At 46.8% G+C, this 17,868-nt stretch overlaps 1 protein-coding gene and 1 pseudogene across 1 annotated transcript in view; both read right to left on the bottom strand.

Annotated features, from left to right (window-relative positions):
- Ptges3-ps1 (prostaglandin E synthase 3, pseudogene 1) lies at positions 1–7,525 on the bottom strand (annotated as a pseudogene).
- Positions 7,185–17,868, bottom strand: part of Stk32b (serine/threonine kinase 32B) — a 256,406-nt gene continuing 245,722 nt past the window's right edge. Inside the window, 2 exon segments of the mRNA NM_001107224.3 lie at positions 7,185–9,207; positions 15,425–15,489. Coding sequence (NP_001100694.1) covers positions 9,069–9,207; positions 15,425–15,489 — 204 coding nt within the window. The 3' untranslated portion in view covers positions 7,185–9,068.

Raw genomic sequence — 17,868 nt, 5'->3', positions numbered from 1 at the left:
TCAAAATCCAGGCAATGGCAACATTCCTAGCTCCAGATCTGGGATTTTTTTTAAATCATCACTGTCTTGGGAATCATCTTCTGCTTCATCTACTTCTGGAAAAATCTAGATTAGCATCGTGGCAATGTGGTCCATGTGATCCATCTTCTCAGAGAGATGGTCAAAATTAGACATATCTACATCTGAATCATCCTCCCAGTCTTTCCAATTATTGAAGCCCATACTAAGTCAATTAACCTTTGCCCCTTTCTTTGTTAACCTTGGCCACAGTTGGCCAGATTCTTTTTGCAAACAAAATAGAATTGATCTGTCCATTCTTTCATGCCTGGAATCATTTGGATCAATACAGTGGGAAAAGATCAACTTTATTTAAAAGCTTTATTTAAATTATCACTTCAAGACAACCAAAAATAAGTTTGGTTTTTTTTTAAAAAAAGTTTGCATTAATATCTTTACAGCCTTCAACACCAAATTCAATGAATATATAGTCTCTTTGATCGAACCAGAAATTTGCATCCTCTGCAACTGAGGCCAGACAAGGTGGCCCAGTTAGAGGAACAGAATCCACAGAAAAGCAACACAGTCAGGGACAGCTCCGTTCCAGTCGTTGAAGGATCTGCATGAAGACCAAGCTGCACATCTGCAACATATGTCCTAGGTCCAGTTCTTTGGTTGGTGGTTCAGTCTCTGGGATCCCACAAGGGTCCAGGTTAGTTGATTCTGTTGGTCTTCTTGTGGAGTCTCTATTCCCTTTGGGTTCCTGAATCCTTCCCCCAACTCTGCCACAAGGTTCCCTCAGCTCCATCTAAAGTTTGGTTCTGGGTCTCTGCATCTGTTTCTGTCAGATGCTGAATGGATCCTCTCAGAGGACAGTCATGATAGGCTCCTGTCCGCAAGCATAGCAGAGCATCATTAATAATGTCAGGGATTGATTCTTGCCCATGGAATAGGTCTCAAATGGGGCCTGTCATTGGTTGACACTTCCTCTGTCTCTGCTCCATCTTTGACCTTGCACATCTTGTAGGCAGAAGACATTTTGGGTTTTAAGTTTAGTGGTTCGGCTAGTGTCCTTATCCCTCCACTGGAGGTCCTGCGTGGCTACAGGAGGTAGCCACTTTATTGGTATAGGAGACAACTTCCTGAACAGAACACCAATGCACAGGTGCTAAGATCAACAATTAATAAAAATAAATGGGACCTCATGAAACTAAAAAGCTTCTGTAAGGCAAAGGACACTGTCAATAGGACAAAATGGCAGCCTGCAGATTGGGAAAAGATATTCATCAACACTACATCTGACTAATGCCCAAAATATATAAAGAATTCAAGAAGTTGGACACCAACGAACCAACAGAGAAATCTCTAATGGCCGAGCAACACTTAAAAAACTTCTTCCTTCTTCTTCTTTTTTTTTAAACCCTTATCAGCTGCACCTCCCTCGCTTATGAAGCATTGGTAGAAATTCTGCAGTTGATATATGTGGTTTGGTTCTAAAATTAAGCTACTAGAAGTTTTAGTGGCATCTTGTCTGTGAATAAGACCATTTACAGAACTGAGTGGCTCCAGGATACCCAGGGAGAAGCGGCCATGTGTATGGCTGTGGCGATGGATTGAGAAGAGACCCAGGTCTGCCGCTGGTTCTCACCAGTCGGCAGCTGTGGGAGCTTCAAACGTCATTCCTCGTCGTGGTGTCTCAGTGTCCTCCTTTATGAAATGAGGACCCTGACTAAGTCTGTCTCACTAGCCGTGACTCCTCTGTGTGTGCCAGGACCACTGTGCCACAAGCACTCAGCACACCTCTCTATTCGTAGTAAACTCGGGGCTCTTTTGAGCCTCCACTGCCTGGTCAGACTGGGCTTAGTCCCTTTTCTGGTGGGTCTTTGCAATTTCTTTCCCTTATCCCTTCAGGCCTTTTATGGGATTGGAGGTTGGTGGTAATAACCTTTAGTTTCCAAAACTCTTCCCACTCCTCCATCATTCTAAGATAGCTTGTTCTATTGCTTTTTGGTTGCAGTAGTCAGAGGAGACAAATTCAATCTTTTAGAGGTCTCTGCTCTACTCTGAATTGCCCCATGTCTTTGGGGAGCCTCACTTGGCACCCTGTTTGGGGCTATTGATTTTTGTGTATTAGTCCACACCTATATTTTACCTTTATTGGAAATGGGCCACACTGGGGAGCACAGGGGCCTCTTTGACTTCAGCTGTGTTGTTGGAGTGTGCTTAGTTGCTTGGCTTCTTCCTTGAAGGAAAAACTGGCTGAGGGTTTTGTTTCACAGCACGGCACTGGTCAAGTTGGGACAGACAGACAGGCAGGCAGACAGACAGAGACAGGGTGATGTATCTCTCGGTGGAAGCTCTGATAATGCTTACCATTAGGAAATTGGTCTCAGCTCCCACACCACCCTGTTTGTTTTAGAGAATAGAACTTCAATTTAGGTTTTGCAAAAGGAGGAGGAGGAGTAGGAAGAGGAGCAGGAGGAAGAAGAGGAAGAGGAAGAGGAGGAGGAGGAAGAGGAGAAGGGGAAGAAGAAGAAAAGAAGCAGAAGAAGAAGAAGAAGAAGAAGAAGAAGAAGAAGAAGAAGAGAAGAAGAAGAAGAGGAGGAGGAGGAAAAGGAGGAGGAGGAGAAGAAGAAAAGAAGAAGAAGAAGAGGAGGAAGAAGAAGAGGAGGAGGAGGAGAAGGAGGAGGAGGAGAAGAAGAAAAGAAGAAGAAGAAGAGAAGAAGAAGAGGAAGAAGAAGAGGAGGAGGAGGAGAAGAAGAAGAAGAAGAAGAAGAAGAAGAAGAAGAAGAAGAAGAAGAAAAGAAGAAGAAGATGAAGATGAAGAAGAAGAAGAAGAAGAAGAAGAAGAAGAAGAAGAAGAAGAAGAAGAAGAAGAAGAAGAAGAAGAAGAAGAAGCAGCAGCAGCAGCAGCAGCGAGGGGTGAGAGTGGGAGTCCTTATCTTCTGTCATACCCCAGAGATTTAAGCTCTGGGAAGAATGGAGACCTTTGCTAAGGCTTGGGTTCTGTGTTTCCTGCTTCAACTTGACTCTGAGCAGGTTCCAAGTTGTGGCTTTTATAACAATATAGACATTTGGATGTCTCTTTTGTTGCTATTTCCCAAACTGTTTTTTTTTTTTACTTTTTATTGATTCTTTATGAGTTTTACATCCCGTACCCCAGTCCCACTCATCTCCCTGTCCCCTTATATTTATCCTCTGCCCTTGCAACCTTCCCCTCAAAATAAAAAGACACAAAGAAATGAATAAAATAAGCAAAGCAAAACAAACCATAGAAACCATCTTATCGTGGAAGCTGTCACAGTGCATCATAGTGTACTCCACAGTACACCTCTCTGTCCATACGACTTTGCTTGCAAATGTTCATTGCATTGAACATTTTCTCATTCGAGGTCTCTGACTTCTCTGACACCATTAATATTGGATCCTCACCAGGACTCCTCCTGGTTATCCTGTTGTTGCTCCATATCATGGAGATCCTGCAGCTTTGGATCCACAGGACCAGTCCCTTTCATGCTCTCCAACAATTCACAGCTGGTGTCGATTTGAGGGTAGGCAAACTCAGAGCCCTGGATCTGGGCCTGGGTGGCAGCTGAGCTGGCCAGCCTGCTGGCTTGCTCTTATTCACACCATGAAAGCGAGCGCTCCAGCACTGCTCCTGCTAGGCCACCCAATGCTGCCGTCCCCAGGAGGCAGAGCCAGCTCTTTGCCAACCCTCAGGGCTGGTTCACCCACAAACATGCCTCCAGAGCCAGCTCTACTGTGCCACCAAGTCAAGACGCAAAGCCCACTCTCCCAAGTGCCACAGCTGGTGAGGGGCTGAGCCAGCACAGCCAATTGCTGCAGGTCGTGAGGGGCAAAGAGGAGAGGGCATCACTTCCAGGCCCCATGCCACCTCACAGCAAAGCAATGGCAGGACCAGCATCCCCTACCCCCTGCCCCACTCTCATCCTCAGGGCAGCTCACCTGTGCCCTTACCACCAGGGTCAGCTCAAGCTGTGCTGTCCAAGTGAGGTGTAAGACCGAGTCTAAGTGCTGCAGCCAGTGAAACATGGGGCCAACTCTCCACAGTGCGCTATAGCCAGCGAGGGGGTAGTGCCAGTTCTGCTCAGTCCCCAGACATCCATGTGGCCCCCAGTGGCTGCCCAGACCAGGGAAGCCCCCATGCTCTTTAGGGGTAAGATGAGCGCGGGACATTGACATCCAATTCCTGCCACTGCATAGACCCAGACCTAGACATGGGCCTGAGAGGGTTGGGTTGGGACTTCATCATGGCCTTGGGTGGTGGGGCTGGCCACTTACAACTGGGTATTCCTCTGCACTTTCCTGTCTCCAGTTCCATCTATCTTTATAATGCACAAACGGTTCCTCTTCTTTTCTCTCTCCCATCTGACCACCACATGCTTGTATATTGTAGTAGCTCCCACTGCAGGTGGGCCATGTGGCTGGAGGGCCTCTGGGTGACCTCCACTGTCTGCACTGTGTGGTGTGGCAACAGGCAGGCCTCTGTGTGTCTACAGCCTGCCTGATCTAGACAGTGGCAGGTGGTCTCTGGGAATCTTCCCAGGCCTCAAGTCCCGCCCCCCGTTGTTATTCTTTCCCTGATGGCAGTGGCTTGGATGCAGGCCTTAGTAGCAGAAACATTCCCAGAAGCAACTCTTTTCTTGGTATGAAGAATGAGTCCGTTTACAATGACAAGTGGCCTCAGGATGGAAGGAACATTGCAGTGGTCTGGCTTGCAGGATAGGGTAAGGGTGGGAGTGTGAAGATGGCCTTGGTCCTCTTAGATTGGCCACTAGCCAATCTGTTCACTATGCTTTCTTGACCTACACCAAGAATACCTATATGGGATGCTTTGTATGATGCTGAGTAGATGCTGGGAAGGGGCTTAATGGTTCCCAAACTAACCCCATGAGGAGAAAAGTAGGAAAGGCTGTGTCCTCAACGAAACCTGGAGGCAAACACATAAAAGCCACAGATGGTCTGGGGTCATGATATCAACAAAATAAGAGATAAAAATCCTGTGGCCAGCACTGGGCTCTCTGGGGGTTCTCATTCCTTACTCCTCAGTCCCTGCAGTCCAATAAGAGAATCCTTTAATTTCTTAGGATTCTGGGGAAAATAACAATAGAATGATTTTAGGCAACCAGGAAGGGCCCAATGCACTGTCATACAAGGTAGATGGGGTTTAACTTACTGACAAGGTCGTTAGCTTCCTCAGTGAAGTCAGGAAAACCCTGACAAGGCCATCACTTGTCCTAGTGTCTGCATCTCAAACACTGTGGTGAATCTAAACACAAACTCCTATTTGAGCATGTAGAGTCATCCCAGGATCTGAAGGGACTGTTTCCAAGGCATTGGTTCCAGGAACCTCAGATGCCAAAACACAAGGGTGCTCTAGCTCTTTATAGACATTGGCACCAGTCTGTACATAGCTCTGCTCATGTTGAGGCAAACTGTAGAACAATTTTCCACTAGTACAATTCCAGGCACAGCATAAATACTGTATAAATAGCTCTTAGACTATATTCGTCTGACTGCAAGAAAGGTTGTAATATTCAGCACAAATGCAATAACATTTTTTTTTAGTATCTACTTTGTTGAAATTGAAACCATCTGGATAAGAAGTTGCTGTCTAGTAGTTTCCTCAGAACTGAAGCATTGTATTCCTGAGGGAGGTTCCTTAAGTGCCAGGAAGTAAACAACACACAAGTCTTAGAAAGCTCCTGAAACTTACAAGATTCAAGAGCCCCTTTCTTTCCTGAGGTTAAATAGTAAAAACTGCTAAAGAGAGGAGATTCTCCTATCTGTTGAGCAGCTACAATTATAAAGAGCACTCCAAAACAGCAGAACTCATGCTGTGTTAGGCTTTTGCATGGTACAGCTAACTACCTTTGTGTCCCATACATCTGTAAGAAACCCTAATTCCCTCCTTGGTTCATCAAACTGGACTTTGATGGAATCCTTCTTTCACTGTGTTGTCAGTGTCCTGTCTGGGATGAGCAGATGTTTCTTTGTGTCTACTCAGGCAGGCCTCACACTAAAAGAGGGATAATATGTTTAATCTGATTGCTCTTCTGCCAAAGCTGGGTTGAAATAATTCAGTCTGGAAATGGAGGTTGGATGAGAGAGAAGGGAAAGTTCATTTGGAACTTGAGTCTCATGGAGACATAGTCCTGAAGAGAGTCAGTCACTGATAACATTGAAGAGAGAAAGTCCTGGGAAATGCAGGGGAGACTTGAAGTATGTTGAGTGATGGCACCCAAAGCAAGTAGACATAGCCAGTTTGTGTTATGTTCCTCTATCTCATTCATTAAAAAGCTGCTGCTTGCTCCTTACCAAGCAAGTTCTGTGAAAGCTACAGAAAATTTTCATGGAAACCCACACAGGAGCCATGCCTGGCATGGATTAGTGTTGCCATGGGTCCCAGGAAACTCTGAAGAGGTGGTAATAACCTTTAAAACTGATGTGGTACCCTGCACAGATGGAAGCTGAAATTTATCCCAGTGGAGAGGAAGACCGGAAGGTGGTGAGAAAATCAAGAAGCCCATGAGTGCTTCTAAGTGTGTAAAGTCCAGGTGGCACCTTGAGGACATTAGAATGCATGTTTTGTCTATGTGCACCATGTTCCGGACTTCTACTCTCAAGGATGGATTCTCTCTTTACAAATACATAGTTGTAATATAAATTACAGTCAAGTGGGGAGGCCTTCAAATAGGCAAGCTCAATTTGATCTGTGGGGAAAGTCAGTGTGTCACTGGCATAGCATCCTACCCGCTATATCTCGAATCTTATGTCTCCAAAAGTTTGTGTTCTAAAAGCTTTGTGCTAGAATTATATTTAGAGGGAGAGAGACATTTAAAAGGTGAGTCTTGAAGGAGAACTTTAGCTCACTGGGGGAGCACAATAGGACTCTGACCCCTTGTCACTCTTTGATTCCTGGCTCCTAATGCAAGTCAGTCCACCACACACTCCTGCCATAGGTTGCCTCTCCCCGTGGGCCTTAAAGAAAGAAGCCAAAGGAAATCTTTTCTCTTAGTTATCTCAGGTGTTTTGCTGTAGTGACAGAAAGGTGATTACCTTATCTCTTCACCCCATCTCTGCTTCTGATTAATTTGGAGCCCCTTATGTATAAGAAGAAGGCCCATCCCACCCATCCCTGAATTAAGAGCAGTTTACAAGGAACATCCGAGTGCTTATTTATTCTTAACAAGGAACATGGACTTAAACAGAGCCAAACAATCAGGTTTCCCCACCTGCTACTCCCCCTTCACCACCACTTCTCAGTCACAAGCTCACCCCAAGGAGAAATTGCAATGCTTCCAGGTCACAGTGTAGAGAAGAGCAGCTGGTGTTTTCTGGAGGACAGGAAGGACAGACAGGGCTTGGAGACAGTCGAGTGGGCAGGAGATAGACATAGAGGGGGGACTCGGTTAGGGGGAGTGTACAATGCTGTTATTTGAAAAGTGTAAAACCTTCTCTACATCAAAACATCTCTCAAGAAATGACACTGACAGACGCGAATCATGGTGAGAAAGTGGGAAATGGAAACAGATGCCAAAGCGAAGACAGTTGATCTCAGCAGGGATGTCCAGACCTCAGAGGCGCCAGGTAAGAAGAAGAAACAAACTGTAAACTTGGAGGATCCTTCACAGATCCTTTCACAGAAAACGGACCTGCTATGTCGCCAAAACAAGAAAGTACTTCCAACAGAGGATGATGGTGATCATGATGGTGGTGAGGATAAATATGAGGAGGAAAAAGAGGAGGAGGAGTAGGAGGAGGTGGAGGAGGAGGAAGAGGAGGAGGAGGAGGAGGGATGGAGAAGAAAAGGGAGGAGAAGGTGGTGGTGGTGGTGCTTTGGAGGAGGAGGAGGAGGAGGAGGAGGAGGAGGAGGAGGAGGAGGAGGAGGAGGAGGAGGAGGAGGAGAAGGAAGAGGAGAAAAGAAGAGGATAAGAGTGATGGCCAATGGCTGCTGGCTGTCAGTCATCGCTGTGTGATATGTGGGATCTTATCAAGCCCCATAACAACTCTGCAAGGCCATCCTTCTCCTTCCTGTTTGAAAATGAGGAAGTTGACCTTTGAGCAATCACATGACTTGCAGAGGTCTTCCAGTCTTGGCTGCAGCTGGTAACCAGTAACTGGCTTTCTTTGCTAACCTCAGCATCCTCAGCTCAAGGGTCAGCTAGTCCCTGACCAGGGCACAAAATACTTTGCTTCTTGGGTGACTCTGTTTCTGTCGCCAATAGACTTTAAGCACCAAGGCTTCTTAAGGTATCAACAGAAAGCTCTGACTGCCCTGCCAGGGAGCCTTTGCATGACAGGCTGGACTATTTTAAATTCTTCCTGGGAAGGAAAACCTGGAAGGATGGTGGGGATGGAGGTTCTGCTGCAGGATGAGTCTTCCCTGGGACCTCATGACATTCAGTGGGAAGGGGAATGGCCAGAGGCACCTGCGTGCCATCCAGCACAGGGATGTGGGGATACTGTGAGAGCTGGTGATGGCTGAAACCCGAAGGTGGGAGCAGCTTTCCATGAGTCAGGGAAAAGCATGTCTGCAGCAGGAACCCCTGGGTTTGGTATTTAGGCTGCACCATTCCAGATGGCCAGGAAGTCTGTGGATGACTCTTCCTGGTTATTTTAGGACCTGGGAGTCTCACAGGAAGGGCAAACATGTCAGCTATTTATTTTGGAAATACCATCAAACAAGCTAGAATGGGCCAAACTGCAATGTTTTCATGGTTTAAATTGTTTAGGGGGCTAGGGAGGATGCTTCAAATATTGAGACATTTTACATGTATAAACACTAGATCAATGCCCAGGAGTTTACATATTTGCAGTCCAACCAGATTCTCACAAATGCATGACTGGAGACGGGACAGAGATCTGTTTAACCCCTTCCACAGATGCAGAAAACTGAGGCACAGAGAATGTGTGATTTGCTCAAGGTCACACAGCAAATCAGCTGGAAACAGGGACCAGAGCTCTTTCTGCATCTGATGTTTTAGGGGTGAGACGGGGCCCATCAGGGGACAGAGGAGGGGTTCTGGGTGCCATCTGGGCAGGCGAGCTTAGCTGCTGCAGCCTCGAGGGCATGTATGGGTCAGGATGTTGTTGTTTCGACCGTCTTGCACCTTGCTCGAGGTCTGGTTTCCTACTCGGCCATCCAGGTCTGAGAGCTGACCATCATGTCCCTGCTGCCTCCTGAGTCTGCAACAAGCAAAACGTAGACTTGGTTAGTGGGGGCGGGCTGCATGCAGCTGCATACTGGTGAGAGACCGGAACCTGACTTCCCCAGGAATGCATGGCTCTCTGGGAGTCCCCAGTGCTCAACCTGGGTGTGCCAGGGTGAGCGACTTAATACACAGAGCCTCAGTTTCTCTGACTATAAAATGGAGATAATAACTCCAACCTTGTCAATCCCTGTGATATTTATAAAGCATCCCAGACATAATTTGCTCGGTGTCACAGCTAGGAGAGTTGGTTGGTGAACCCATGCACCATTCTATCTGTTTATACCCATGGACAGAGCAGTAGCCATGCGTCCGGGAAAGGGGCTATGCTGGAAGGCAAGGCAGCCCCTGTCCTCATAGAGTTTATGGTGTAGAGTAGATAGGCAGTGGTCAAAAAAATACCACAAACAAATATCTTCATAATCTGCAGCCAGATGAAACAGTCCATGACAAGCCATGCTAAGGATGTTAGAGTCTGGACGCTGCATCTCTTGGCAGCTGACCACCTGCTGCAGGGTGGAAGGTGTCCATTTCCCTCTGTCTTTGATCTTCAAATTCAGGGTCACTCACTGCACCACAGCTGCCACTTGTTGGCCAGAGGAAGAACAGAGACATTTAGGGGGCAGCAGAGAACCCATCCAAAACCCAGCCTCTCACCTCTCACGTCACCTTGGTTAAGCTGTTTAGAGTTTCTGAGACTGTTTCTTTAGCCACAGTGAGGCTTGTGGTATGGGGGAGGCAATGGAATCAGAAAGGTGTAAGGGAAGTCACTGGTGTGAGTCTGGAAATCATAATACTTCTTTAAAATTAATTTACATTCCAGCCATTATCCCCTCCTGGTAATCCCCTCCCACAGTTCCCCATCCCATTCCTCCTCCCCCTTGCCTCTGAATGGGTGCTCCCCCTCTTTCCTGAAGGCATTCCCCCTTTCCAGGACCTCAAGTCTCTCCAGGCTTAGACACACTAGCATAGGATGGTGGTACATATTAGTAATTCTAACTGTTGGAAGGCAGAGGCAGGAGCATCACACTTATGAGGTTAGACCAGGCTATATAGTTTCAGGCAAGTCAAGGCTACATAGCAAGAACTTGTCTTTTAAAATACAAATGGGGGTGGCGAGAAGGTGACTCAGTCAATAATGTAAGTTCAGGAAGTGATTGAGGAAGACACATGATCAATCTCTAGATTATTACTAGTTCCATCTCATTCAGAAAGACACAGGCTTCAGGTGCCAGGTAGAATTGACCTAACCTATAATAACATTTCTGTCAAACAGGGCAGAGCAGGTGGCCGCACACTATAGTTATCATTCACATGAAAGTCCTTTTATTAAAAAAAATAAGAGAGAGGGGTCACCTGCTTGTGTCTGTCATGCTCAGGGCACTGTGGCTGACCTTAAGACTAGAGCCTCAGAACGTGCACCTCAGCCAGATGGCAGCTGGGTGTGAGTGTGAGTGTGAGTGTGCACCAGTGCGAGTGCTCAGTGACACAGCACTGTTTCATAGGACAGTGACTTGGGGGCTCCTGTTCCCTGCTCTTTCTCCATCCACCAGGACTGGCAACAGGAGGGCTTTTCTTCTGGGATGCTCTGAAGCCTGTGCTTTCCCCACCACAGCTGAGCTCCTATCTTTCTACTCACAAACTTATCCATCCATCAATCCGTCCATCCATCTCTCCATCTGTCCATCCATCCATTCGTCATTCATCCATTCACAGATATATCCCACATCCATCTATAAATCCACAGAAACGTTCCCTATCTATTCAATTTTAATGTGATTATTTATAGATTTATTTATAAGGTATCTATGGCCACATTCAAATACTGTACCATCTGTTTGTCTGTCCACTCTCATATCTGTCTGTCATCCTACTTCATGTACACTCCCACCTATATACCTACCTATATTTATTCTCCATTCACACATCAATATATCCTTCACCCATCACCCACCTTCCATCCACCCCTGACAACATATTAACCCATCTAGTCTGTCCCTCCAGTTATTCATTCATTCTCCACTCCATCTACTGACATGAGCACTCACCCTACAATCCACCCAGGCATGCATACATACATATATGCATTATGCACACACCAATCATCTATCTATACATAATGTATCAATCTATTACCTACCCATCCATCATCAATATCTGTTCGCACAGTCTAACCTCCATCCATTCATCCACTCATCCCCTGTTCTCCTCATCTTACCCATTTTTCCAGGATCTCAGTTGAAGGGATCAGAGAGTAGGACAGAGAGCGAGTAGGGAACCCTCACTGTGAGAAATTATCTCCTAGTATCTATGAGCAGGGCCCAGAGCTAAGACCACTGCAGTGGGGCCCAAGGGCCTGCTCACTTGCAGGCCTAGCCCACAGCCCAAACATGTATAACTTAGGAGTGAATGAGGAATTGCATATATACAGTAGGAAGAGTTGACTGTTACCCATGTAGATGGTTTGTCTATTTCTATGACAGGAAATGATCAATTTCTCAGCTAACCCATCGTTTTAGCTACCAGTGTTTGGAGAATCCCAAGTGACAGATGCAATCACTTTAAACTCTGCAGCTCAGCCATGGCTCACCAAAGTCAGAAAGACCCCATGTGTCTAACCCTGTGGTCCCAAGCATTTCAGACCAAGGTGACATGGACTGTCATGTATCTCTAAAGATAATACAAAGGGGCAGACAGGCACACAGGCCCTCAAAGCAGAGTTGATATGACTAGGAGGTTTCAGAAGCCATGTACCAAATCAAGCCACGGTTATCTGGTTGGAGATGGAGGGCAGGTATCAGGATGAGAAACCAAAGACTTGTTGGGGGGTAACTCAAAACTCTTCAGGAAAATTCTCACCTCCTCTGGGGAGCCCCAGCTAATCTCACCAAACCCCAGGTCTCTATATCCCAAGACTGTATCTGGGAGCCACTGAATTCCTCAGGTGCAACTACTTGGTGTCCAACTAAAAGTGAGCCACCCGCGGCCTTCCTGGTCTCTCCTCCATTCCTTTTGCCTATAGTGGATATCAGTACATATCAGGCTCTGTTTTTGACCTTCCCTGCTTGGTGCCCTTCCCATTGTACTTTCTGGATACTGTTGCTGGCAGTATGTTCTCTGGGTTCAGTGAGGCAGCCAAGGTTGTCTGTCACAGGGCTATTTCTTCTGACATGAAATACTCTCTCATCATTTTCTGTCCCCGGCACTAATCAGCCCCTGGGCTCCATCTCACTTTTTCCTCAAATAGTCCTGAGGAAAGGCAGATGGCTGTGTTCATCTTATGTTCTCACTATGTTCACGAGGTCTGAAGTTCGGAACTCTCTGGGAGCTGCTCCCTGACTTCCCCCACTCTCCTTGGCAGCAGGCATCCCTCAGTGCCCCCTGGGCTATGGCAGTATCTCTCTGTTTTCACATTAGCTTCTTCCCTGTGAATGTGGGTTACCCTTTTCCAGAGGGGCTTTCGTGATAACTCACCACAGGGGCTGTCGGGCAATCTATGGCTTCTTTCTAGGAAGCCTGAGAATAAAATAACAGCCAGTTAGTCAGGAAAGCAATGTGGAGATCTCACAGGGGAAGTTGCCAGTGTCCTACAGGCTTGCTTCAGGGAATCCTGCTCATAGTCCATAACCCATCGTTTTAACTATCAGTGTTGTGAGAATCCCAAGTGACAGATGTGATCACTTTAAACTCTACAACTCAGTCATGGCTCACCGAAGTCAGAAAGACCCCATGTGTCCAACCCTATGGTCCCAAACATTTCAGACAAAGGTGACATGGACTGCCATGCATCTCTAAAGATAATACAAAGGGGGGGCAGGCACACATGCCCTCAAAGCAGAGTTGATATGACTAGGAGGTTTCAGAAAGCCATGTACCAAATCAAGCCACGGTTATCTTGTTGGAGATGGAAAACTATATATTTTTTAATTCACTTTATATCCCGATTACACTTTCCCATTGGTGAAGTCTCAGCTCCTTTTCCTGTTGCCATGCCTTAAAGCACTTTGACAAAAGCAACTTAAGGGATGAAGGGTTTATTGGACCCACAGTTCCAGGAGCAGTCCATCACAGCATGGGAGTCACAGTGGCCAGAGCTTCAGGGAGCTGGTCATGTCAATCCACAGCCAAGAAGGAGAGAGGTAAATGCAAGCTACCTAGACACTCCCTTTTTCTACTTCTATAATTCAGGACAAGGAATGTTGCTACCCATAGAGAGAGGGTCTTCCTAACCAATTAATGCCTGATGGATAATCCCAACAGGCATGCTCAGAGACCTGTCTCCCAAATGATTCTAGATCTCATCAAATTGTCAACTAAGATTATTTATCAAAACCACCATTGAGCCTGGGGAGTCTTGTGGAAGAGTCAGGGATTGAGGGAGCTGGAGGGGTAAAGGACACCACAAGAAGACCGAAAGAGTCAACTAATCTGGGCCAATGGGGGCTCACAGAGACTGAACCACCAACCAAAGAGCATGCATGGACTGGACCTAGACCTCTGCATGTATGTAGTAGATGTGCAGCTTGGTCTTCATGTGAGTCCTCTAATAATGAACAGGGGCTGTCTCCTGACTCTGTTGCCTGCCTTTGGATCCTTTTCCCCTAGCTGGGCTGCCTTCAGTGGGACATGATGTGCTTAATCCTGCTACTATTTGATGTGCTAGGGCAGGTTGGTACCCATGGTGGGGCATCTTCTCTTTGAGGGAAAAGGAAGAATGGATGGGGCAGGGGATGTGAGGGAGTGACTTGGAAGAGCGGAGGGAGGGGCTGCAATCAGGATGTAAAGTGTATTTAAAAAGATACCATTTTGACTTGGTCCGTTGTAGTAAATTATAGTAGATATCAAAAGACAACCAGGCACTGCTTTTGGTTGCTTGGTTGGTAGGATTTATCACACTACATTTTAATATGCTTTTGTAATTCCAGGCACATAGTCAATACTTAGTGAACAGACACAGACACCCACAGACACAAACATACAGAACATACAGACACACAGACACAGCCACAGCCACAGCCACACACACACACACACACACACACACACACACACACACACACACACACACACACACTGAGCCTGTACTGAGCATTAATGCTGAAGCAGGCGGAGATGACTGACTATAAAGAACTGACCATGGTGCCTGGCCTAGACCACCTTTCACGTCCTTTCTGAGGGCTGCATTTTCTGTATCCTTGCTTGGCTGCGATGAGCATGCTGGGATCAGCTGCCCTCTGCACATCATACTTCAATTTCCTGTGATGGAGACCCAAATGTAGCTGACCTGTGTCCTGACTTCTTAGGGAAACAGAGCGTTCAGAGCCAGCTTTATTTTTACAGGACACTTCCTCCTGCTGTTTCGGGGCCCCTGAGTTATCTTCCCCAGCTAGGTCTCATACTTTGAAGTGGCTGTTGCCCTGGTTGCTGTTGCTAAGGACCCAGGAAGTCTGGCCATGCCTTGCTTATGCCTTGTGCTCACTACTACCGCCCTTCTACCTCCATGGATGTGCACTGTCCATAGCTGCTGAGCTTCCGACAGGCTCCTTTTCTCACTGTTTCACTGGCTGATGATGGGAAAGTAGAGCTACTCCCAGACCTGTGCCATCCCATGCCTTACCTGCCTCCATGGGCAGAGGCTCCCACACACCGCATCCCTTGACCCAGGTAACAACAACAACAACGGCAGTTATCACTTCTCTGCTGAACATTCTCTTCTGCTGGGCCCTGCACCACAGACTCTATATCCTAAGGATTATTCTCATTTGCCATGCTGACAAGGAAGCTCAGAGTGACTAAGGGCTTTGCCTCAAGGGCTCCTGAGGGCTCCCACATCATTCTACACACGCAGCAGAGCCTACTTCTTTTTAGCATTAGAACACAGATCCTAATTCCAAATCGAGACACATCCTTCCCTTCAAGGCCTGGGCATTGTTTCACTGTGTCCTCCCTTCCAGCACAAGGGCTGCAATCACTCACTGTTGGTAAGGCTGGGCCACTTTGTCCTGGGACCCTTAGTCCTGGGGGATAGGCTCCGCCTAGGTGTGACAGAGTCTATGGATGACTATACTTCTCTTAAAGGGCTTGGTCCTGTGGAATAGGCTCAATCCAGAGGTGACAGAGCCCAGAGTTCACTTTTGCTGGGTGCCTTAGTCCTGGGAGCCAGGTTCTGTGTGGGTGTGGCAAGCTGAACTTACTTCTCTCGGTTGAATATGATGAACTCCTTCCGCACTGTCTCCAAACACTGCTGCAAGTGTCCATTCTGTCAAAGAGTACAGAGAGGGGTCTAAACGGCAGAGCAGTGGACAGGGGGATGAGTCAGAGGGACACTGAGGGTGACTAGTTTATTTAATTGGGGCCACTCGGGATTTAGAGATAAGCTCAGTGGTTGGACCCAGCAGTTGTGTCAGGAGACAGAAGTGTTTCTGTGTCTGGGCTCCCTCATGTTGGGATGCTCAAGCCTGCTTCAGGGCATGGAGGAGGAGATGTATAGATCAAGATATTCATGCCAAGGCCTCCTTGGAGGAACAGAATGTTTTAGGGACATACCCCAGAAACTGTGTGTAGATGACACATGATGCTCCGTGAGCCTCTAGGATTACTGCACTGTGGTGCTTAGAGGGGCTGGCAAGATGGTTTCATTTATTTTTAAACAAGAACAACACAATAAGCTTTTTTTGGATCAGAGGTTTATATTAAGGCCTATATTATCAAGTTTATATTAAGGTAACTGCAAAAATGTAAAAACCTGTATAGTATAGGGGAAAGGGGCTGTTATGGACTGAGTTTTGTCCCCAAAGAGTATGTTCATTCCTTAAGCCAGAGTGTCTTACTATGGCCTGATCTGAGACCAGGTCTTTGCAGGTATTATCAAGTTAAGGTGAGGTAGGGTGGAATGTTGTGGGGGACTGAAGCCAGGGATAGGTGTCTTTGCACAAAGAACACAGAGTTAGAGACCCAGTGACAGGCCACAGGAAGTTGGAGGGGAAGATGGAAGGATAGAGTTGTCAGCTGGGCAATCCTAAAAAAGCTAGAAGAACTGGGATGGTGTGATGGTTAGTGACACGAGAGACACATGATGAAATGATTAGTTCAAAGGTCAGAGTGCACACATAGACCCTTCACAAGAATGAGAGGTAGGGAAGTTAGCAGGATGTGATTGGCCCAGGGGTGGGTTTGGAGTTCTAAATGGTGGTGGAGGTGGTGAGACTGTGCTTATTTCATTGGCTGAGAAAAAGTCAAGCAAGATTCTCAGATCCCAGAGTTCTGATTAATGTTGTTGGTCCACACTAAGAGGCTTGACTATGTGAGAAGAACAGCCAGTCAGTAATGGGGCTAGGACAACATGACAGGATTTAGAACAACTCAGGAGACAAACTTGTGGGCTTACCTGTGAGGGAGATTCTAAACTGAATTAATTGAGATGGAAAGGCCCACTCTAAATGTGGGTGGTACCATCTCATGGGCTGGGATACCAAAATGAATAAAAGGGAGAGAATGAGCAGGGCACCAGCATTCCTCTCTCTGTGTGTCCCGACTGTGAACACAATGTGACCAGCTGCTTCAGGTTCCTGCAGGATAGATCCTTCCTAAAAGGTGCACAGGGACTGGGGTACCCTGTATTGTTCTGGGGTTCTCAGTGTGGATGGTAGGAGAGTGGGCACTCCCTCTTTAGTCATCCTTGCATATATCTGCACTATAACAGTTCATTCATATGCTAGAGGCATTTTATAGTCAGTTGTACTGGCTGGCTGGTTTGGTGTGTCAACTTGACACAAGCTGGAGTTATCACAGAAATAGGAGCCTCAGTTGAGGAAATGCCTCCATGAGACCCAGCTGTAAGGCATTTTCTCAACTAGTGATCAAGGGGGGAAGACCCAGCCCATTGTGGATGGTGCCATCCCTGGGCTGGTAGTCTTGGGTTCTATAAGAAAACAAGCCGAGCAAGGCAGGGGAAGCAAGTCAGTTAGAAACATCCCTCCATGGCCTCTGCATCAGTCACTGCTTCCTTGAGTTCCTGTCCTGACTTCCTTTGTGATGAACAGCAATGTGAATGTGTAAGCCGAATAAACCCTTTCCTCCCCAACTTGCTTCTTGGTCATGATGTTTGTGCAGGAATAGGAACCCTGACTAAGACAAGTCAGCTCTCTGTGACCTCAGATCCAACCAACTGCAGTCTGAAAATGTGGAGAAACAAAGAAGTTCCAGAAGAGTCCATAAAGCAAAACATAAAAATTTGAAGTACACTGAATGCTACACGAAATGCACAAGAATGGAGTGATATGCAAGTCACCCTCCTTAGCCTCCTCTGTGTCCCACAGCCCCAGCTAAGTGTCAACCTCCAGCATGTCTTACTTGTGAACTTTGTAGTTGGGCCTGTACTGGTGAGGTCTGTGTTGAACATCAATGCCCACCACCTATGTTACACACAGCATTTGTGCTGTGTCAAGTAGTGGAGTAATCCCAAAGCAATTTGAAGCATATGGAGGCTGTACCTGGGTTTTATACCCAGTACAACACCGTTCTATACAAGGAGTGTGAGGATCTATGGGATTGGCATCTAGTGGGTTCTTAGCACTACTTCCCCAAGGACACAGAGGGAGGAAGGTGAAGGCTGTGGGCTGAAGTGCACCTTTGAACA

This window comes from Rattus norvegicus, chromosome 14 (assembly GCF_021556685.1).
Source record: "Rattus norvegicus strain SHRSP/BbbUtx chromosome 14, alternate assembly SHRSP_T2T, whole genome shotgun sequence".
NCBI lineage: Eukaryota > Metazoa > Chordata > Mammalia > Rodentia > Muridae > Rattus > Rattus norvegicus.
This window is presented reverse-complemented; position numbering and strand designations above follow the sequence as displayed.